The sequence below is a fragment of the Mustela nigripes genome, chromosome 2 (genome assembly GCF_022355385.1).
Source record: "Mustela nigripes isolate SB6536 chromosome 2, MUSNIG.SB6536, whole genome shotgun sequence".
NCBI lineage: Eukaryota > Metazoa > Chordata > Mammalia > Carnivora > Mustelidae > Mustela > Mustela nigripes.
Genome location: NC_081558.1, coordinates 120,842,627 through 120,867,615, shown reverse-complemented (window position 1 = coordinate 120,867,615; position 24,989 = coordinate 120,842,627). Strand labels below are relative to the sequence as shown.

General features: G+C 33.8%; 1 protein-coding gene across 2 annotated transcripts in view; it reads left to right on the top strand.

Annotated features, from left to right (window-relative positions):
* Positions 1-24,989, top strand: part of NAALADL2 (N-acetylated alpha-linked acidic dipeptidase like 2) — a 1,087,900-nt gene that overhangs the window by 559,960 nt on the left and 502,951 nt on the right. For both annotated transcript variants that reach the window (XM_059391522.1, XM_059391521.1), the window contains one exon: positions 1,798-1,917. In XM_059391522.1, the coding sequence (XP_059247505.1) occupies positions 1,798-1,917 (120 nt within the window). The remainder of the gene's footprint in view (positions 1-1,797; positions 1,918-24,989) is intronic.

The following is a 24,989-nucleotide window of genomic DNA, read 5'->3' as shown; positions in this document are numbered from 1 at the left end:
AGTGTGGAGCTTTTCAAGGAGAAGGAAAAGAGCAACCACATCAGAGGATTCTCATTAGAATCTCCAGAAAGGCATACAGGTTTCACATTAATAAAAAGGGGACTTCTTAAGATAAGAAATATTTGATGTAGAATAAAAGATACCTGTAGCGGGGCACCTGGGTGGCTCAGTGGGTTAAGCCTCTGCCTTCAGCTCAGGTCATGATTTCAGGGTCCTGGGATCAAGCCCCGCATCGCATTGGGCTCTCTGCTCAGCAGGGAGCCTGCTTCCTCCTCTCTCTCTGCCTGCCTCTCTGCCTACTTGTGATCTCTGTCTGTCAAATAAATAAATAAAATCGTTAAAAAAAAAAAAAAGATACCTGTAGGGAGGGTAGTGAATATTTGACAGAAATCGTAGTCTGATCTCATGTTCTAAAATCCTTGAAGATTTTATGCCAGATTAGTGCATATAGTCAGCCATACAGGTTGTATCCTGTATAACCCAAGGATTTGTCATTCACACTGGGTATATGCACCACCTGAACACTGTATATGATGGAATTTACTTAATTTGAATAAAAATTGAGAGCCTTTGAATTTTTTGTAATGGTATGATTATTGTTGAACTTTAAGGAAATTAATCTTGTGTTTTATAAAATGGTTTAAATTCCAGAAACATAAATATATAGTAAACCAATATTGATCGTCTGTTTTTTTTTTGTTTTGTTTTGTTTTTAATTTTTTATTTTTTATAAGCATATATTTTTATCCCCAGGGGTACAGGTCTGTGAATCACCAGGTTTACACACTTCACACTTCACTCACCAAAGCACATACCCTCTCCAATGTCCATAATCCCACCCCCTTCTCCCAACCTCCTTCCCCCAGCAACCCTCAGTTTGTTTTGTGAGATTAAGAGTCACTTATGGTTTGTCTCCCTCCCAATTCCATCTTGTTTCATTGATTCTTCTCCTACCCACTTAAGCCTCCATGTTGCATCACCACTTCCTCATATCAGGGAGATCATATGATAGTTGTCTTTCTCCGCTTGACTTATTTTGCTAAGCATGATACGCTCTAGTTCCATCCATGTTGTTGCAAATGGCAAGATTTCATTTCTTTTGATGGCTGCATAGTATTCCATTGTGTATATATACCACATCTTCTTGATCCATTCATCTGTTGATGGACATCTAGGTTCTTTCCATAGTTTGGCTATTGTGGACATTGCTGCTATAAACATTCAGGTGCACGTGCCCCTTTGGATCACTTCAATAAATGGTGTTGGGAAAATTGGACAGCCACATACAGAAAAATAGACACACACGAAAATAGACTCAAAATGGTTGATCGTCTGTTAAAGGAATGAATTAGGCTTGTAACTTTTTTAGAAGGGACAGGGCAAAGGAAAAATGAATCCAGAGCTTTTAAAAAATTTTTTTAATTTAAATTTAATTTAGTTAACTTTTAATGTTTTATTAGTTTTAGGGGTAGAATTTAATGATTCATCAGTTGCGCATAACACCCAGTGCTCATCACATCAACTGTCCTCCTTAATGCCCATCACCCAATTACCCCATCCCCCACCTCCCCTCCCTCTAGCACCCCTCAGTTTGTGACTCTAAACTATTTTTTTCAATGACCAGAGGAATTGTTGTATCCTGTTAGAAATAGAAAGATCATGTCTGTGGTGATTGGGTCGGGATAAGAGTAGAAATAGTTCTTTTTTGAATATATCAAATTATTGTGAACGATTTTGTCATACTAAATGGACAGTTTGCTTATTCCTGTAAGACTTTATTTTTCTCTTCTCTTTCAGGCTGAAGTCATTGATGTGAGTTATGGAAATGCAGATGATTTAAAAAGGATTCAAAAAATGAAAAATACAACGAATAAGATTGCACTCCTGAAATTAGGAAAATTGCCATTACTTTATAAGGTTGGTCCGATGGCTGTTTGTTGGTGGTGGGGTGATTTTTATTTTTTTTCTTTTTGAGTTACATGCCTCTGTAAGTGGATAGAAAGAGAGAGAGACCTAGAAGGAGGGAGAAAGAGAAGCACAAAAAGTAGAATGTCACAGAAAATGACTTCACCAAAGTGGAACATTTTAAGTTAAAATCTTTAAGAGAAAAATTAATGTTCTTATTACTTAAGACAGAAAATAATTTAAGCCAGGTATTGGAGTTTGTGGGACCTTGATAAAATTGTCTGTACTCTTTATAATAATACCAATGTAGAATGCTGGAAATGAGAACCAGAGTTTCCTCTTACGACATACGTGAAACTTCTATTATCAAAACTGACTAATTACTGTGTGCTTTGTGTTAGACTAGTATCTAGCAGATTTACACTCCTTAGTGATTGATTTTGTCAACTGTATAACTTCACAGTTACTGACTGTGCTCAAGAATTTAATTAAAATATAATATGCTAAGGAGAAACAGAAATTTGATTTATTTTATTTAAATAGAAGTTTATTAACACTCATCCACTAGATGCATTTACATAATTAAAGCAGCTCACTCTAAGTATCTCATAATGAACCACCACGAAAGATAGCTACTACTGCTCATTCTTACTTCATTTTCTTTTTCTATTAAAAAAGAATGGTCAGGGGCATGTGGATGGTGCAGTCAGTTAAGCATCTGAATCTTGGTTTCCGCTCAGGTCCTGATCTCAGGGTTGTGAGCTTGAGCCCTGCATGGAGCTCCCAGCTCATCATGGAATCTGCTTAAGCCTCCCTCATCCTCTTCCCGCTCTCCCTGCCCTCTCTTGCATGCACACACACTCTCTTTCTAAAATAAATAAATGAATCTTAAAAAAAATAAATAAAATAAAAAATAAAAAAGAATGGCCAGTGTAGTTCTGTCACTGGAACGCTCTGGTTCTTAACATGTATTGGATTTCTCCTCACCCAACACTTAAAAATCTTTGCTTCCCAGTTCAGAATTTTTCCAGAAATCTGTTTGCACACGCTGTAAAGAGACAAGAGAACATCCTGTGTCTGTTATTCATTACCTTCCATGGATGTCATTACACTTAAATCAATGTCTGATAGTTGATAATTGTCTAGAATTTTAAGGTAGTCTTAAAAATACTTTATATTTGAGATATATGATATATGTATATCAATGTGATATTAATTTTAGTAGTATAATTTGTCAGTGTATATTAAATCACTTAGTCACATTTTGATCCATTAATTCCAGTTCAACTAGTATGCAATATAGAGGGAAAAACGGAGATAATAAACATAAAGATCATCAATGATGTGACAAATTTCAGAGATGATTTGTGTGTCCAGTTTAATATTGAAAATAATGCTATTTATATGGCTGGATACTATACATTTACAATGTAAAGAAGAATATTGAGGGGAACCTGGGTGGTTCAATAGGTTAAGCATCTACCTTCAGCTCAAGTCATGATCCTGGCTTCTGGGATTAAGCCCCAAATCAATCTCCCTGCTCAGTGGGGAGCCTGTTTCTCCCTCTGCTGCTCCCCATACTTGGGCATGTTCTCTCTCTCTCTCTGTCAAATAAATAAATAAAATCTTAAAAAAAAAAAAGAAGACTGAATAGTATGTGAAAATTTTCATAAGACGAGCAAGTTATAAAGTAGACGTTTGTAGTAATTATCATAGTAATGATTGTATTATTGTTATTTCTAAAGATAACATGTTAGTAATCTGGGATAAATACTTTTCTGTGCATTTTTTTAATGTATTGTCACGTTAATCTTCACAATAATCATAATGTTGGGTAGGGACAATTATTATCTTCAGTGTACAGAAGTAACTAAGACAGGAAACAAGTGACTGGCTCAAAGATGGTCAGATAGTCAAATGATACAATCTGGATATATACCCTGGTAGTTCTACCTCACATTCTGCATCTTTAATGTGTAAATGTAGTTACAGTAGCTAGCTAATCAAGATGATAAATTGGAATTTTTAAGTGAGGCTCTAATATATACAAGAATGTGTATTTCAATATGAACTACCCAACACCAATATTTCAAAGGAAATAATTAAAAGCATGTTAGAGCGTTGTTGAACCTCTTCCATCTGGTATATAAAAGATTTAGAAGATGGGATAGGGAGATTTTATGAATATAAATTTTGGAGAAATTTATTTTTTTAAGATTATATCTATTTAATTGAGAGAGGGACACACACACACACACACACACACACACACACACACAGCATGAGCATGGGGAGAGGGAGAAACAGACTCCTTATTGAGCAGGGAGCCCAGCCTAGGGCTCAATTCCAGGACCCTGAGATCATGACCAGAGATGAGGGTAGATGCTTAACCAACTGAAACACCCAGGCACCTCTGGAGATATTTCTTTTAAGTTCTACTGTAAGCCTTGTGACTGGTGCTTCAATGGAACCATGTGGAGGGCTTAATGTGTACCTCTGCAATATGGGGGACAGGATAGACTGGTGCCTGACTCACCCTAGAAACCTGAAAGTAAGAGATGGGTTTGCTCACCATCTAATAAGTGAGCAGAAAAGGAGTGTCTGTGTTGGGGTTGACCTGTCCCTCCAGAGCTGGGAGCAGAAAAATATATGTGTGTTTATATATTTATGTAGTATCTATGTCTCTGTATATCTATAAGTAGATACAGTTATATATACATACACACAATATTTTCCAGAGACCTAGAAATAGTGTCTATAATTGGCTCTTCAAAAAGATACAAAGTAGCTGCCTGCCTAGTCCTTCTGGTCTAAAGAATACACTAATGTTTATAGTGACTCTTGAGAAGGTAGAATGCAGTTGTAGAGAGGTAACACAAATTCATACTGATTTGAAAACTATCCAAAAAGAAAAACTAATTTATATTAGGTATATTTCCTAGTGAAACAAAAGAGTATAAGTGAGTACATGTTTATGTTAAGCCTACTTGAGTTCAGGCCTAGTCAAATCTGTGGTTTTCTGGTCTGGGCTAGACTAGTGGGAATGAATTATTTCTCCTGGCCAAGAAATGCTTTACCTGCCCATACCCCCCATCCCTGTTGTTCTGATGCACCTTCCTTTGACCCAAAAAGACTTACAGCTCTCCAGTGTTATTTACTCCAGCTTCTAGGGGCCAATTATATAAATTGGGTCAATGGAATTATGGATGATTTCTACTTCTTTATAGTTTCCCATTGTTAGTAGTATGGGCTAGAAATTTTTCTAAGCTTTTTTTTTTATGTACTATCACATTAATCTTCATAATAACCATAATACTGAAGTAGGAACCATTATTATCTTCAATTTATAGGTAAGTATCATTAGTGCATGAGGGAAGAAAGAAAACAGAGTATACTTCTTCTTCAATAACAGACCTGAGTTGGTGGAGGGCAAGAAGATGAAATTTTAAATCAAGGGTAGAGTTTTGATCATGATGTGAGATGATGTGTTCTAATTATTAAAACATGTGACTCAAATTGATTAGAGGACTTTAAAAATTATCAATAATCAGAAGAAGTCTTCTTCTAGGTGTTTGGGGATCCTCTCTAGGTATGTTCTGAAAGGACAGTGGGAAACCAAGCAACATTGTTTCTGGTACTTGAATTCTGCTTGTTCAGTCTTCCAGTGATATAGGGACCTAAAATGTTGTCTGTAGAAGGGACCAATTATGTTAATTGGATTGGTGAAATTACAGATGATGAAAAATTCAAGTTACATAAGACATTCAAAAAACCTTTTGTAACAGAATTTATAGGCCAAATACTCAAAATCCTTACCAGTAGATTATGAATGAAAACAAACAAGTTTCTTTATATTTGACTTTATATTTCCCAGGGAATATTTACATTATAAAACCATTTGGCCATATCTACAAAGCAATGAATTAGTGGTTTATCTGGAGTAGGATGCAGTTATTAAGAACTTGGTGTATTTCCCCTCATCACCTTATTTATAGGCCCATGAGTAGATTTAACAAAGAGATATATGTGGAATCCCCCTCTAGACAGAGCCTTGCCACAAATTTAGTATATCTCCCTAGCAGAGGACACAAGGTATCCCTTTCTTTAACTTTTTAAATTCTACTGTAGCTGGTCTCTGTGTTCTGTGGATTATCCCAGATATTTGGGGGAATCATTGATAAAACATTTATTGATATACATTCACATAGAAAAAGGAAGTATGGACAAGATAAGGTTATACAGCATGGTAACAGCTAAAAATGTTTAGCTGGTCCATCAAGTATATTCTGGGGCTGACACTAGAAAGCAAGGCAATGTAGTGATACAACTGGGTTGAAAATGGCAGAGAACCAATTGACTTCTTTGTGTATCACAACTGCTCATCATGATTCTCAATAAGCATCTATCTGGACTGGGAACATGTAGCTGAACGAGTAAAGAGAAAAGTTCGTCTCTTCTGACTTATGCAGTAGTTACTAAATCAGAGTTCAAAAATACATTTGGGTGAGACGCTCTGCATCTGAGGTAGAGCAAAAAGGGAAACTAATTGTGAATTAAATAATCTCCTAAAATGAGTAGAAAAATAATCTGTGGTCAAGAAGGAGGAGATCTCATTAGTTTTAATGTAAATACTGTCCATGTGTTAATTTAGTTTCCATGAAGGGTTTGCTGAGAAAATCCCTGTACTGTGTAGCAGGAATGATGAAAAGCACATGGCTTTTAGAAGTTGCCTTCATCGATACATTGTGACCACGAGAGAGAGCCAACCCAGTTCTCCAGATCTAACTTGTGCTAGTTCCCTTAAGCTTAAACCTTAGAGAAAAGTCTTTAGGTAATTTTTAGTTTTGTATTTTAGCAGTTTGTTTTATGGGACAGTGCTTTAATTCTTTAAACTTCAAGACAGAATATTATTTTATAGGTCCTAATGAATTCACTTAGATTTCTCTGCGACAGTCTGAAACTTAGTAAAGCCCATCCTAAGACCTTCACATATTCCCAAATTGTTGAATAGCACTCTAGTATGAAATTTATTTTATAAATGCAATAAAAGCCCTTGGCTTTCTTTTTAGAGCCATTTTCATAAAAGCAATAATAATAAAAAAAATTCTGGTATACTTCGTGACAACTAGAACTCATATAAATCCTTCTGAAACATGGGGGCTGGGCCATTATCTAGGTCTATACCACACATCAGCCTCATGTCTTACAGGAGTTAAATTTGTATGCAATGAAATTACAGATTAATGCATATATTTATGCCTTTTTTGCATGGTGAAATTACACATAAAAATCCACAAATGCTATTGCTGTTTTTTGTTTGTTTGTTTTTAGTGAAAGGAGTAATAGACAGCACATTCCTAGTACGCACTGTTACATAGTAAGATATATCCATAAGTATTAGCTGGTTTTTAAATTTTCCTTATTTACATTTTTATCTTTATAATCAGAATTTTAATGATCCAGGAATCTGAATGATTTTGTAATTTCCTACAATGAACCATTTCCCTATCTATTCATCCAATAAGATTTATACTTTAATATTAATTGTATACTCTTTGGCCAGTGTGTAACTTAACCAACCACTACTTAAGTTCATAAGGCATTCTTACACAGGTAGGCCTCTTCGAAGAGCCCAGAGGGAAATGAGAGGTAGGAAACAACTGTTAGGTGTTTATACCTTTGAATAGAATGTTTTCCACAGGTTAGGAAGGAGTAGAATTATTTAAAGACAGGTAAACTTCATACTATTTACTTAATTTAAAAAATAATTAAATTAAAATGCTGAGTTGGGGATTCAGTGAGGAAATATCTATAGGTATTGGTGATTTCCCAATCTGTATTAAACAAATGGACAATTGGATGATCAATAAGAAATCTTCTAGTTTAGGTAAAGTAGATGCTGAGAAACATGGTATTTGAAAACTAACTTCACATGAAGCAATTTGCACGCTTTGAAGATTGGCTGAATTGTGGTTTAATTCATTCCAGTCTCCTTTTCTTTTTTCCTGATAGCATTAATTCAGTCCCTTTTCTTTTTTTCTGATAGCATTAATTCAGCAATTAATTCAGCATAATTCAGAATATAATAACCACATTCAAAAGAATTATTTTTTCTTCTAGCTAATAATAGACAGTGTCTACTCTGCTCCAAGCAGTTTAAGTTTAAGATGGTAAAATTGAAAATTAATTTCTTATACCCTAAAATTAAAATATGCATTTACCTAAGAGCTCAAAAATATGTGGTGCCTATTACAATAATACAACGATGTGCACAAAAAAGGGATTTGGGATGTCTAGGTGGCTCAGTCAACAAGGTGTCTGCCTTTGGATCAGGTCATGATCCCAGGGATGGAGTCCCTCAATGGGCTCCTTGTTCAGCAGGGAGCCTGCTTCTCCCTCTGTCTGCTGCTCCCCTGCTTGTGTTCTCTCTCTCTCTTTCTCTGATAAATAAACAAATATATAAAAATTTTTAAAAAGGTATTCAATATTTTTAAGAGATAAAATATTCATGGTATGTTTTATGCATGTGTGATATATGCATGGGCACACTGGTATAATCTTATTTGTGATGTGGCAATGAGGCTACAAAGATAGGAAAAAGGAGGAAAAAAAACTTTTTAAAAAGATTTTATTATTTGAAAGAGAGAGAGCAAGTGAGCAAGAGAGAGTGCATAAGCATGGGGTGCGGGGGAGGCAACCGGAAAGGGAGTGGGAGAAGCAGATTCCCTGTTGAGCAGGGAGCCAGATGTACGGCTGCATCCCAAAACTCTAGGATCATGACCTGAGCTGAAGGCAGAAGCTTAACCAACTGAACCACCCAGGTACCCCGAAGACCCCCATTTTTATTGAAAGTTTTAGTGTATTATAATTTCCCCCGGTATTGGTGATCCTAGTGGATCTATATATGTGACTTTCTATGACTATTTCAGATGAAAAAAGTGTTTAAATTAGCACGATTGTATGGTGCTTTTAGATATGTTTTTGTGTATGGAAGCAGACTTGCTCCTTTTAATTTAAGAGAATTTTTGAAAGTATTTTACAAAAATAAAAAACAAACACTCTCTTGATACTTAGAAAGGGTATGTTTGTTCACTTACTGCTTCAATGAGGTACTTCCTACCCAGTTCTCAGAAGTGATTACAAAAGACCAGTTCTCCATATTTTGTAATTAAAAAAATCCAGAGCTGCTCTGTTGATCATAGAAAACATGGTCAAGACTAGAACACAAAGTCAGAAAAGAGTGGTTTAATATATTTAAAACGTAGATCCGCTGTTGTTTTTTACAAATCAGAATGCCTTCCATTTTCCACTGACTGACTTTACTTATTTTTCTAAATGACTTAGACCAAATATTACCATATCTATAAAAGTTAAGTAGTTTTTGTTGAAATACAACTTCAATCATAAGTTATAATGAGAAAACTTTGGACTGTGTCATTATTCTGCCACTTGGTAATCAGACTTTAAGGAAGTGAGTTTAGGATAAGAATAACTAATCGAATGCTTCAGATCCTATTCCCGGTATTAGAGTATTATTTTATGGCTTAAAACCAAATGAAGATATGTCTACAAGTCTTCAAAGTCTGAATTATTCATTCATGGTGAATGAATCCCATAATTTGAAAGTCATGTCTGTGTTTTACTTATGTGATAATATAATTTAATTACATTTACTGTCTCAAATCATAAAATCAAAACAAGTGACATCATGTATCAGAAGAGATGATTTTTGCATATATGCTGTAATATGGCCAACAAAAATAATCCCCATGTCTTCACACAAGTTTGCGACCAAAAGAAAGGGTGCAAAGCATGTTTTTGCTCCTGACTTAAATGTGTAAATTAAGAAAAGCAAGAAATTAAAAAAGGGAGAGAGGGAAGCCAGAGACAGGCAAGAATGGAGGAAGGAAAGAAGGAAGAAAAAAAAAACAAACTGATTTTTTTTTTCTAGTTCATTCCCTAACGTGACACAAGTTTCAGAAATATTTTTTAATATATTATGTATTATTCTAAAATCTGAAAGAGTAAGCTGTAGACATATTTTAACTTTTGGGAATTGTAGATGTCTTTTATGGCAGTAACATGGCTTTGTGGTAATCTGGAGCTTACCTTTAAATATTCCAGTTTTTCCCTCTCCTCCTGCATATAGTTGACAATATTTTTCCTGCTGTAGATAGGTGTCCCCATCTGTCCACTCTGCCTTGTTTGCTCTGTGTTTGACAAGTAACTTGTTTTAAATCATGAAGCACAGTGTGGCGCAATGCAATGATAGTAGATACAGTCTCCAGTCCTGACTCTTCTTGTCGTTTAAGTGACCTTAGAATATTACCTAACATCTTTGAAGTCTTAGAGATTTTGTTTGGTTCTCTCTCTCTCTCTCCCTCCCTCTCTAATTATATTCTAGGCATCAGTAATAAAAATAATATCAACTCTTAAGGTTGTATATTAAATTTGAAAATGCAAGCATAACTCTTTTTATTAAAGATTTTATTTATTAGAGAGAGAGTGAGAGCATGAGTGGAGGTGGGGAGAAGGAGAAGCAGGCTCCCCAGTGAGCAGGAAGCCCCAGGTAGGCTTGAACCCAGGATCCTGGGATCTTGACCTGAGCTGAAGGCAGGCACTTAACTGACTGAGCCATCCAGGTGTCCCAACAATCATAACTCTTGATCAATATTATTTCAAGCCCTTAAAAACCAAAAATCTAATGGGAAAGGACATGAATTTAATAATGAGGAAATGTCGGTTCTCTCAAACTTGCTGAATTGAACTGAAGACAATAATATACTTATTAGATAAATCAATTATAGAAATATTATCTCTCAAGATTGCACTCTTGCACAATTTAACAATAAGAATTATGTTGATGCCATGTAGCATAATTTAAATCTCAAAGGAAAAAAATTAAAGTTGTCTCTTTAATTCTTTTTGTAAAGTAAGACATATAAATTAATGGAGAAATGAATGTTAAAAATAAACATAAACTGATTAAGGATGACTATAAACAATGACCTGACAGGATAGTGCCTACTTTCAATTTTTACATTCTTCAGTGTTTATTTTTATGCACAAACTTTTTTGAGATGATAGAATTATATAGTATTATGAAGATAATATTTTGGTAATTAAAACTGTATTATATTACAGAGTAGTATAAATATCTACAAATTTTAAATTTATTGTGAAAGTGGGGGTATCATGTATGGCTCCAAAAACAGAAGAAAATTTCCTGAATCCTAAGGTTATTGTAGAAATTAATTGAAATAATACATATAAGATTTCAACACAATGTCTAGAACATACTAAGCATTTAACTGAATATAAGCCAATATTTTATTTAATCACACCAAAATATTTTACCAGTTACTGTGTTTTCTATTTGCATTTCATTTCCTTAATGGTCACTATCCTGTGTAATCAAAATCTAAGATTTTATTCATTATACCGTATAATCCCTGCCTTGTTTGTTCTACATAAGGCTCAGTACTTCAGTAGAGGGTTTAGATTATGTCAGGAATTATTATGACATTGAAGATTTTCTTTTGTATTTGGAATTAGAGTATCCTAAAACTAACTTTTATTTAGAGATTTTTACATAGTTCCTTCCATTTCTGAAATTTCATAGAGGGTGTTTACAAAACTGAAAAATTAAAAAGTAAATAAACCCTTGGCTCTATACATAACAAAATTTTTGAAAAGCCATCTGATGTCTAATTAGTAATTGCTATCTATTTGCCATGGAGCTCTTTCTCTCTCTGTCTTTTAATAAAAATAAATTAATTATTATGTTGCTGAGGAACACCTTGCTAAGGAATCTTATTTAGCAGCTTGGATTTTACTAATTTGCTCTTGCTGTAAAATACGTGGAGACAGTTAAATTACTTCTGGCAAGAAATATTGAAAAAAAATGAGTATTTGTTTGGCAAAAAAATCCCCAAAACCTCTCCCTAAAATTTATGTAATTAAAATTATAGCCACACAATGTATTGTAGCTGGTTTTGAATTCAATAGACTTCCTGTTTTTATAACAAATTAACCTATAATAAGTTAAAAAACCTTAACCTAGCTATAGAAACTTAAAATATTCTCACTTGAGCTTCGAAATTAATATACACTGAATAAATTGTTATTTTAACCAGTAATTATTAACATATAAGTTAATTTATTATTCTCATAAATATTCATTAAATTGCTTTTTAACTGAAAATATATATTTACTGTGTTTATGTGAAAGCTATTGGGAAGGTTTTATAGCCCAGTATATATTATAGTTAAAAATAAAGCTTTTGTGGTTTTAATAAAGTGCAATTTGAAAAAAGCCTATTACAGGTAAAATGAAAGTTACTTTTATTTACTAGATTTGCATTTCCAAATTTTATTCAGTCTTCATGTAAGCTTTTGGTGTGTTTTCTCTTGTACTGAAATTTAGATTATACCTAGGAATCTCATTTAGCATAATAAATTCCTTATAAATTTTCTTCAATTAAAAATAAGTACATTATTTGAATATTATAGTCATCCAAACTACATTTTAAAGCTCTTACAACACTGATAGTTGAATCATTTTGGAATAATTCTGCATTTTAAATTAAATTTGTTTTGGAAAATTAGAAAAATTAGAGTCACTATAATCCGAGAATATGTGTAGTATAATAGCAGGCTCGAGTTTGGAATAGTATTCATAATCAAGGAAGAGCTGTCAAGCAGATTATTCCAAAAGATCATGTTTATTCTTGAATGTTCAGTTATGGTTTTCTTTTTGTTTTTATCCAAATCTATTACATTCTTACTATCCCTACCTATTGAGTAAAGAGGAGGCTTGTTTTTTATGTGGATAAATTATCCACATCAAACTTCTGTAATTCTCACACTAAAAAATTTTCAAACAATGTGAAGATATAAAACGAGTCACCAAATGAAATGGAAGAGAAACACTTGAGGTTGTAACTTGCCATACATACCTGACGTTGTTCTAATACCCAAATTAATGACTGTTCTAATACAGTTTCTTTGTCTTTAAATAGTGGCATATCTATATTTGGACAGGAGTACAACTTGGTGAGGGCATTATGGATATTAAAACACCCGTGATAAAATCTAAAATTTAATTTCTATTCTGTTAAGAAAAGGATAATGGTAACATGTTTCTTCACCTTGTATTTTGGGTGGTATCCACTCTATTGTCAGCTTTATAAATTTTACAACTTTGAGGACTCCTTAACATAAGAAAAGAACTGGTTAAAAATAAAATTTGTAATATTTAGTATATTAAAATAGAATTGGCTTTCCTCCCAAGTTGCTATTATAGGACGGATACACAAGCATTGTTCTACCTACTTCTTATCCTTCATTACTGAGCTTTCTGTGACTCTGTAGGAAATTATCTAAATCTTTCATACATGCACCTGGATTAAATTTTTAGTTTTTAATTTAGAACAGTAAACAAAATGAAGCAAGTCAGCCCATGTTGGTTTCCTGTGTTATTATGTGTGCTAATATACATGTTTTATAGTCATTGTTTCAACATGTTTTGATATACAACCGTCTATTTTGAAGTGAACCAAAGAGAAAGGCAGCTACAGGATATGAGTATGATTGGATCAGAAGACAATGAGGAAATCATTAAAAAATAATTTAATTTCTAAAATTTTCAAAATTGTCTGCAATATTCTAGATCCTTTATTGTCTATTTTTCATAGACAGCAAAACTCAGTGACAAAGTGTTTTATGCTAAATTGGAATCAAAGTGGTCTGGGCAAAATAGCAGAGTGACCTGTGCTGGAAATAATGAAGTGAAACATGGCTACAGGATGGCTGGGTGGCTCAGTCAGTGAAGTGTCTGCCCTCCACTTGGGTCATGATCTCAGGGGTCCTGGGATGGAGCCCCACGCCCGGCTTCCTCTTCATTGCGGAACCTGCTTCTCCCCCTTCCTCTGCTGGCTCTCTCTCAGTGTGTCAAAATCTTTTAAACAAACAAACAAACAAACAAACAAACACAACAAAAGCATGGCTACAATGGTATTTTCTTATGTGATGATTGGTACAATATGTACAGATATTTTCCTTGGATTTTTATAAAATTCCTAGTATGACTTGCTAACTATATAGATTTTGTTTCTTTTATTTTGATGAGCTTTATCATTTGTGTGTTTTAATTGTAAAACAGGCAGAGACAATCTGTTTTTAAAATAAGTTCACATAGGGGCCACCGGGTGGTTCAGATGGTTAAGCCTCTGCCTTCAGCTCGGGTCATGATCTCCAGGTCCTGGGATCAAGTGCAACATCAGGCTCCCTGCTCAGTGGGGAGTTGGCTTCTCCTTCTCCCTGTGCCTCTCCCTTTACTCATGCTTACTCTCTCTCAAATGAATAAATAAAATTTTTTTTAAAATTACATAGAGATCAGGAAACTGATAAGCCAGGAAAGAATTTTGTTTTATAAGTAATTTGAGATTCTTTAAAATTCTGATAGGTTAGAAAGTGCAATTTTAAAGCTCTTTGCCCTAAAATTAGGAAACACATGTATGCAGATAGTACTTTACAATTGGACAGAGTATGAGACCGTATTCACGTAATTTGAGATGCTTTGGAAGGTCTCTTTAGCCTACATTATATTAGTTAAATGCTAGAAATTAAAATTTACTACTTGATACACTTAATGGGCAATTCGTTAGGATGTCACTATATATAATATAATTTAATCTTTATAATTTATAAAGATTTTATTGAAAGGTAACTGAAATCAGTTTAAAATTAATCTCATATCCTTAGCACAGAGAAAAGAGTAGGCAGACTATTTAGAGTGAGGGGCTAGATGTGGAAGAGGTGGCTAAAGACAGATTTGAATTCTTCACTATTTTTACCTCCAGGGTCTTTGTATCTATTGTTTGTTTACTATTTATAATAAATTTCCTACCTCATTTCCCATGACCAAAGTGTGGAATTTGATCAACTATATGGATTTGAGTTCTAGTTCTACCATTTAATTGCTAAGTCAGTCTTCAAGTTAACCTCTTTAAGACTTAATTTTCTTCCTTGTAAAATCAGTAGACTAGTATTGTCTTTATATTCCCTAGCCTTTAGTAAATGCTCCATAAATGTCTGTTATTGTTGTTGTGTTATAACCGAGGTAAAGGAACAGTTCTTATTTTCACTAGAGATTTTTTTAAAATGTAGTTATCTGAATGATATCCCGTGTAAATGTAATTTTCAGATACATTATCTCGTGTAAACACTCACAGCATTTACAAAATCACTGTGATGTGTAGGAATGGCCACTTTTCTACAGTAACTGAGTCTCTGAAAGTTTGAGTGTTTACTCGATGTCATGCCTAATATTAGCCAAGAAGCTTAGGACTATTACTCCAAATCTTGCCTCTAATCCCCACAGTTTATTAATTTATCTGAATTAATGAAAGATGGGATGCCTGGGTGGCTCAGTCTGGTTAAGCATCTGCCTTTGGCTTGGGTCATAATCCCAGGTACCTGGGATTGAGTCCTGCAGGGAGCCTGCTTCTCCCTCTGCTTGTTCTCTATCTCTCTGTCTGACAAATAAATAAATAAAATATTTTTTAAAAAAATGAATTAATGAAAGAATCTTTACCTTAAGGTGCCTTCTTTTAGACATTAGCACCACTAGGCTTCAATCATGGTTCTTTACAACTAAAAAAGATGTTTTTAGGGGGACCTAGATAGTACAGTCCATCAAGGTTTTGACCCTTGGTTTCAGATGGTGTTCTTGGGGTCATGAAATTCAGCTCTATATAGGGTTTCGGGTTCAGTGCAGTCTGCTCAACATTCTCCCTTTCCCTCTGCCCCTCCCACTCAAGCCCTCTCTCTCTCAAACAAATAAATAAATATTTTTTAAAAAGATGTTTTTAGATTACTTGTAAATGGTACAAAATGAAAAAGATGACCAAAGATAAAGCACATGTGGAGAAAATAATTAACATCTGGAAAAGTCAGGTGATGAGTATATGAGTATTAGTCCTGCTATATTACTGTTTCTATTGAGATCTTTAAAATTTTTAAAATTAAAACGTTGGGGGGGGGGGGTTAGGTTGAAGTTAACCAGGATTCTCAGCAGGTGCCTGAAAACGCCTATATTCTAGCATTTATTTAGCTTCTCCCACCTCCAGTGAGAACAGATTGAGCGATTACAGACATGCTTTCCATTTGGATGAGATTTCCCATTTATGTGGAGAATCTTTCAGCTTCTGCCCTTTGTCAATCAGGCACACCAATCAGATGATTCAGGTTTATCAATTTATGTTGTCCTAAATCTGACCCGATTTAAGGAGTAAAGGATATCATATACTTGATATTCTCCCTGCGAAGTATGCTAAAAATCAACCAGGGGGTTGGATATGGTCATTACAGTTAAATCCCTCTTCATCCACATTGACGGAATTTTGATATTTTTATCAGATTACTGACAGCCAGGAAGACATAGCCGTAGGCACCTAAACAAAAGAAAACTGAACATGAATTGGTATTGAATTTATCCCCAACCACAGTGCCTGGTGAAATCATAGGGCACTTGCATATCTCAGCTTGTTTATTATTAGAGAAGAGTTGCCATTAAATCTTATCTTGAATGAGAAGAATTTGTAACTTGAAAAATGTTTATGAATTTTTCATAAGGATCGTTTTAGGGTACGTGCTTGTATGTGATAGCCTGGCAAAGGTTGACAGATACGTGGAATATTGTAATGACTTGATGGATACCCATGGAATGTTCAATGGAAAAGTGAAAAGGGCCTGCTGGGCTGCTGTGAACATCTTCCAGTGTTCTACTGATTTTTGTTGGCTATTAACGAAATCCTCCCAGAAAGTAATAGTTTCTAACTAATGAGTTGAAAATGACAGGATTCTGTTATTACACTAACTGGGCCTGTAGGAAATATTTTTGGAGGAAGGATCAGGGACTTACTTTTTGTTTCATTATATTAACACATTTTATTAATGCATATTTGAAATATGTATCTGAGCTAAGTAGATCTTAATAAGGAGGCACACAGTTTTTTGTTTTTGTTTGTTTGCTCTTTTTGGTGAGGATCCTATCTTATTATATTCTCTTATTGCTTCAGTGTCACAGAATCCCAGAGAAATTTCACAGTTACAGGGGAATATGAATAATGTGGCCCAGATCAGCAAAGACCGGAAGATATCAGGAAAATAACAATAAAAACAAACAAAAACTTGGTTCATCTTAGCAAGGGAAAGATATGCAAAAGTAGAGAAATAATCTGCTTCAGGCGTTTTTAATTAGTAGAGTATCAGGTTCAGTTTGACTTGCTCTATTTTAAAATGAATAGAAGAAATTGAGGAATGGTTTCAAAATGATTGGTAGATCAGGAAAATGTGATGAATTATTTAATTGGGAATTATTTAATCTGAAAAAAGAAGGCTGAAGAGAAAGTTTAAAAAAAGATTTCAGACACATGAAGGAGTTTCGTATGTCATAAAATTAGGAGCTATTCCAGTCTTGTAAAACTAAAGCTACAAAACATGGTCTTAAATTGTAGCAAAATATATCTGGGCTATACATAAATAACTTTATAATATAAGGCTGATTAAATACTAGAAAAGGCTTTCAGAAATGGTTACCCCAGGCTGCTTCTAGAATATTTAGAATATCTAATGTTTTATGTAGTATTTCTTGGTAAGTATATGTATATGTTTATTATAATCTTTGACAATTCACTACATGGTATGGAGTTGTTTAGTATATGTTGGATACTAGATATCTACATTTTTTACTGTAGCCCCTGATTAGAAAACTTTCAAGCAAAAAGGAGGAAGGACCAGAATGTGACGACACAATGGTTGTGATCCAAGAAACCAAGAAATCTGCCTTTTTTGAAAGCAAATGCCTCAGCATTTATAAAATCATTTAATTCATTCTAGTAGAAGATAAGGTGTTGGACTTTTTAAATTCAACTCATGGCAAGTTCTGTACTTTGTAAGTCTGTTCCAAGAATGTATAAGTTTAACATGTGTCTTTAAAAAAAAAAAAAATCAAAGGACCATTTTTTTTTAAGTTTTGCTAAGAAAATATACTTATCATATTTTCAAATTATGTGAAGTATTAATCTTTAGTATAGAAAGGGGGTTGTATAGGTAGATGGACTATGTTCCTTTATGAAGTTGACCAATGTCTATGCATCTCTGGCTATAAAATCCCTATCTGGACTATGTTGGTTAATATGGAAAGAATGTCTCTGTTCTAGCATTAATTTAGCCAAATCAATTTGTTGATTTGTTTCTTTATTTTTTTCTGCTTAAAGTCATTTATAACTTTAAAAATTGATCGTATTTATGATAATAATCAGTTACTTTGATAGTTTTATAATTCTGACTGAAAGGTACTAGTCTAATAATGCATTCCTATACATATTCCCAGAACAGACTCTAAAAAGAAGGGCATTTAATCTCAGTCACCATAGCCCTGTCCAGCTCATGTTTAGCACCTAGAAGATGGAAGGCCAAATTGCTTGAGATGTGCTGCTTATGCTTTATGTTATCATTCCAGTCTCAAGGAAGCTTTGTGACAGAGCTAAGATTAATTAGCTTATTGGATCTGATTACCGTAGACCCTGATTTCTGTTAATAGCCATGTTTATCATCTTAATGTCAAATTTGCTTCTAGCAATTTACTTGATCACATAAATGTATGATGCATTGAACCTGCTGCATTTGACATCAGATAAATATTGAGGGTTGGGAGGCTTACTTCTGTGATAATATGTCATCCCTGGTACTACCCTCTCTATCTCACAAAACAGTTTAAAGCATTACTTTTTCAGTGTAGAAAATATATCTGGGGAAAGTGAAAAATCATACAATATGCATCCTGTTTCTCTCATCAGATGGGATAATTCCATCTGTTATTCTAAGTCCATACCTGGTGATTCACAGACCTGTACCCCTGGGGATAAAAATATATGTTTATAAAAAATAAAAAATTATATTTAAAAAAAAAGAAAGCAGATGTTATAAGTTATTCAATCAGTTCTTTTGGGTTATTTAATATAAGATAAAGCATTGATATTTTACTTTCAAATATATTCTTTAATATGGGAGGAGGAAAACTGTGGTTTTAAAAAAAGTGTGAGAAAAACAAATATAGCCATGGTAACATAGCAATAACTTCTAAGAATAACATGCAGATAAGTGACAGATTAGGATAAGAAAAGGAACAATATTTATTTATATTTTACCTATGGAGTATCCATTTTTCATAGGCCTACCTCTACATATTTAATCTATTTAAAATCATGGTTTATGTAATTTAATATCAGATTCCCATAATGATTTTCACATACTTTTCATTTTAATTGTAAAACGTTAGGCTTTATGTTGTTTATGATTTACCTCTGGGTCCATGTGAACACAAATACTTATCATAAACTGCAATGCAAGTGTCTGGTAGAAAGCTGCAGGCTGCATTTATTTATTTGTGTTGCTTATGTTCTTAAAATTTATTTTAGGGTGCTTGGATGACTCAGTCGTTAAGCATCTGCCTTCAGCTCAGGTCAAGATCCCAGGGTCCTGGGATGAGCCCCACATGGGGCTCTGAGCTGGGCAGGAAGCCTGCTTCTCCCTCTCCCACTCCCATACTTGTGTTCCCTCTCTCGCTGTGTCTTTCTCTGTCAAATAAATAAATAAAATCTTTTAAAAAATTATTCCACATACATGTCTATAGAGATGAAAAATTCATCTTTATTCACCAAATTTTAATTTGGTTGTATATTTATAGGTAACCAAGATAATTTATCTCCTTTTAAGTATTTTATTTTAAAGTATTCTCATATAAATTTCTTATTCCAAACCAGTGCCAAGGATTTTCAGTTGTTATACTGCGTTATCATCCCTATTAGAATCTTATGTTTTTCATTCATTTAGGAAACATTATCATTGAAGATTATCTATAAGAGAAAACAAGCTTATCTATAAGAAATTCTTAATTTTAAATGATATACAAGGAGATTAAGAAACTTGCATAGGTCAAACAGTTTTTGCATATATCACAAGGAGACAAGGAATCTTAATAGATCACAAAAGGAACCCTAGTGTAAGAGAATTTCTAATTAATCTGTGTTTGTGGGGTGGGGGATAAAGGATTGATATTTCCTTTGTACTTTGTTTTGAATATACATCTGTGATGGAAATACAGATTTTTTAAGATTTCTTTTCTATGTCTATTTCTACTATTAGAAATTTGTAATATATTAACTATTGTATTTTCAACAAATTTTTAAAAGTGTCTTAAGTAATAGGCCTTTCTTTGAATTATTTGAATATTTTACATCAACTGACTATAGATTAATACAGTTGTTAAGTAGAAATAGAAATGTTATTTGAGTATTTAATAGAAATACTCAAGAGCATAATAGTACAATAAAAGAAAGTAAAATAGTATTACTTACAAATCCATTAATAATCTGGCAGTATTTTGAATTTCAAACTTTGGTATTCTATTAGCAAAGGTTACATGGTCGAATTTCAGAATATTAGTGAGCTATGAGCTATGTGAACTCCTTTATTTTGTTTTCACTTGGAAACAGCACCACAAAATTAAACAAGAAGGCAGGAGAGCTTAAGGCTTATGGCATGGGCTCTGAAGGAGATATTTTGGGGCTTAAATCTTGGCTCTACCTATGACATTAAGAGTATCACTTCACCTACAAATTCATCTATTCATCTGAAAACTAAAATTCTACTTGCAACAAAGTATTCATAAGCCAACTGAAAGTGAATGGCCTTGAGTTTTTTTCAAGTTAGGACAGGTAAACTGGACCCATAATTTTCACATATTTAGAGTTATATTTTATTCCATCATACATAAATAAGTATTCTTTCCTTGCTCTTGGAGATGATTCACAAACAAACAAACAAACCAAAAGAACAAACAGTATTCACTTAATTGAGAAAAATGTGTCAGAGTGATGAATCATAAAAATAAGCCCTCAGGAAATCTTAAGAACTATAACATGAAACTCCTCCATTTGTGACCCTTTTCATTTCACTTTATTCTCCAAACAGCTCCCCAGTGCTCATGTACTTTTCACTGGCTAAGGGTTACGTCCATGTTTGAAATGGTGACCATAAAGATGTGTTAGCACTGGGGAAGTTTTCCTGGTAATAGAAAGCAGGTGGAGTACAGAGGTGGTAGAAATAAAATGTGAAAATCAAAGGTTGTATACCGATTTCACTATGAGTAAAGAGATGTTTACTGATGCAAGATGTACAAGGAGAGAACTCAAGCAATTTCTGAGAATATTCATCCAAATAGCTTTATAAACCATATACTGTATTCATATAGAAGTAGTTTACTTTCTTAACATTTTCAGGAAGATCTTAACAGTCCCAAAAATTAAATAATTTTTTTGTGTATTTCGAGAAAACTAAAATGTCACATAAACTTCCCATTTATACCTAAGCATAGGGTTCCTGTATCTGGGAACACTGCATACAGGTGGGCCAATCACACCCTTTACTACTTATGGGACAATATTTACAACATAAACATCAGGGATTTGCATAATATTTTACATCTGTTTTCTGACTAACAGCAGTATAATGTCTTCTTCTAACAAAATTCATATATTATGAGAAATTTTAGCCAGATGGAAGTCAAGTGTCTAGAGGACACTTGTTTTATATGTACCTCTACCCATATGGCAACTTTATGTGTATTAGTAAACACTAAAGATATAAACAATGTAAAATTATGACAAATTTTAACCCTAAAATATGAAGATCAAATACTAAGTACTATGACTAAGCTTTCAACAAAATATGAATACTATTTTAGTTATTCTTATTAAAAGATGGTAATTATAAATGAAAATTCTAGGGATGTAATAATAATAACAAAACTCCAATAGTCTTTTTTTTTTTCTAGAATTCATCACTGCAACTTTATTATCCACCAGAAGTTAGTATGGCACTTACATGATATAAATCATTTTAATGTTTTTTTTTAGTCATATAAAATGCATTTTAATAAAAATGCCTCTAAATAAAAAAAATTGCTTCATATTTTATTAAAAGTTATACTATACTATAAATACTAGTAATCATTAAATTTCTGTAAGGTGAATAAGCATAAGGAAAACAGAAAAAATACAGATTTACCTGAAGAACTTTGTTTTAAAAGATTTTATTTTTTGGAGAGACAGAGAGAAAGCACAAGCAGGGGGAGTGGCAGGCAGAGGGAGAAGCAGGCTCTCTGCTCAGCAAGGAGCCCGATGTGGGACTGGGATCATGACCTGAGCTGAAGACAGACCTTTAACTGACTAAGCCACCCAGGTGTCCCAAGAACTTTTTTTTTTTTTTTCCAAGAACTTTTTTTAAACGATTTTATTTATGTATTTATTTAAGAGAGAGAGTGCACCAGCTAATGGAGAGCAGAGGGAGAGAATCTGTATGTCTTTAAGCAGACTCCCTGCTGAGCACAGAGCTTGAGTGGCATGGGAAGTGGGGGGGGAGTTGCTTGATCCTAGACCCATGAGTTGAGCCCAGACTGATCTGACTTTCAACCAGCTGAGCCACCCAGGCATCCCATCACAGAGTGTTTTTGATCTATCGTTGAAATAAAATTTATTCATTGTTGAGTTTATTCAAAGGCAGGGTCTCCATTTCTCTTTGTGGTATAATTAAAAACAATTTTTGCCTTAACAAGGCTTTTGAGAATTCCTCTGCAAATGTATTCTTAAACCCCAAAGCTTTCAACAGCTTTTGGCAAGAAAGAATTTAGACAAATCATGTAAAAATGACTAAGCCTATGTAAAAAAATTTGAATAGAGTTTTTATAATTGGGGTAGTTAAAAATAGAACACTGACAATGAAACCATACAGAATAATGAAGAAGTTCAGTCTTCATTAAAGGAAATCCATTTCTTTCATCTTTCAACCTCAGTAGTGCAACCCAACTAATTTTCTCCTCCTCTTATTTACTGGCTCCCTTCACCTCCCCATCCCATGCTCAATCCCAGAGATACTAAGGTATGCTACTACTTCTGGCTGGACCTCGTTTTAATCAATGGATGCTGTTTGTATCTTAGGACAACTTGGCAAAAAACATTCGTAACTGTGCAAAATAAGACTTCTGGTATCAAAAGCCCAAGGGAATAAAATCACTGACACCAATATTTTAATAGAGTCATTGTGTATGGCACTACAAACTGAAATTTGTATTTGCTTTTATCAAATACTACTTTAAATCTACTGTGTCAAGTATCCACATTTTTTTCAAGTATCCATATTTTGACCAAAATATCTGATACAGATAAGTTGTATTTTGAGGTGATCATCAAGACATAGTTCCTAATTTATTCTACCTTTTCTGAAAACCTTAAGGTTGTAGCAAGGCCATGAATTTACAGACCAGTATGGGAGAGATTTGAAGAATTGGAAATAATATGTTAATTTAGTAAAATGATGATATTTCCAGATAAACAAGTATCTTAATTCAGTCTTTATTCTTTTCAGGCTGTCCTTCACTTAACAGTTAAAATGACCTTTTTCTTACACAAACTTGATCATATAAACATATGCTTAAAACTCTTTGGTGGTTCTCAATAACATCAAGACATTCTCCACTGACATAGAGCCCAAAATGCTTAGTATTACTTACAAATCCATTAATAATCTGACATTTACCTACCTATTTAATGGGGTTTTTACCACCTCATTTTTTTAGTTGTCATCTTCTTTTACCTTTTAAAATATACCATGTGCCCTCCTATCTCAGGACATTGATTTATTCTAGTTTATTCTATCTGAATCTTCTTCCCTTTACCCTTTTTCTTACACATATATGTAATATAATATTACTTCCTTAGATAATACTTCCATAATTCCAAAGAATATGTTAGTAAAGCAAAAATAACCCCTTTCTTTCTTGACAAATAACACTTTCATAATTTGATGTCTTTGTGTAATATAATTTAGCATGTGACCTCCCTATTAGCTAGTAAACTCATACAGGAAAAGATGTTGGTTTTTCTCTGCTAGTATCATCAGCTTTTACTACCATGCCGCCATCCTTCATATATGCTAGTTGTGTCTCAGAAAATTGCGTGTTGAATAAGAGAATAATTTAATGAATGTATCTGGCTAATATACCAGAGAGATATTTCAGCTCTAAAACTGTTTTCTATTAACTGGTTGAGTAGCTTAATCTAATCGTCATTCAAGTTCAAGGGCACAGGAGGAATGTTAGTCAACATATGACTAGCCAAACCCTGACTGGAGTAATTTTGAAAATAGAAACTTATTCGTAGTGTTCTAAATTATTAATGAATTTGCAACTCTCTACTTCTCTTTTGCCTATTAGTGTTCCTTTGGAAAAGTCCAGTTTAAGTAACCTGTCCCAATAACAAGGTGACTGCATTGTATCAGATGAGATATTTGTGTGATTTCATTTGCATTTAGTCCTTTCCACAACCCTAATTCAAGGTATTCACTGCACATACCTCCGTGGTTAATTATTTTATAATTATACAGTTTAGTAGGTGGAAGAACTTAGACTGGAGGATTGGAATCCATGATGGGAAAACTCCTGTTCTTTTCCTATGCTAAGTTGTAGTAATTCCACCCATATATGAAGGGAAACATGAATATGATACAGGAAATACCATCTCCTAATGTAACTTCTCTAAAGGTTAGATGTTGTTTGGTTGTTTTATGCAACAGTTCTATATTCCAGATGGAGTCAGTGTGCTTTTCTTTCCTCTTGGGAGAGTCTACACAGTGTCCTTCATTTTAGAACAGTTAACTTTTTAGCTGTGGATGTACCTGCTAGCTGCAATTAGAACCTTAGTGTAGACAGATCACAGAAACATTCCCTGCAAGTAACACACTATGGATAGTGACAAGCCAGATACCAATGAATTCTCAAACTTAGATTCATTTTTTTTTTTTTTTTTTTTTTTTTTATAAACATATATTTTTATCCCCAGGGGTACAGGTCTGTGAATCACCAGGTTTACACACTTCACAGCACTCACCAAATCACATACCCTCCCCAATGTCCATAATCCCACCCCCTTCTCCCAAACCCCCTCCCCCCGGCAACCCTC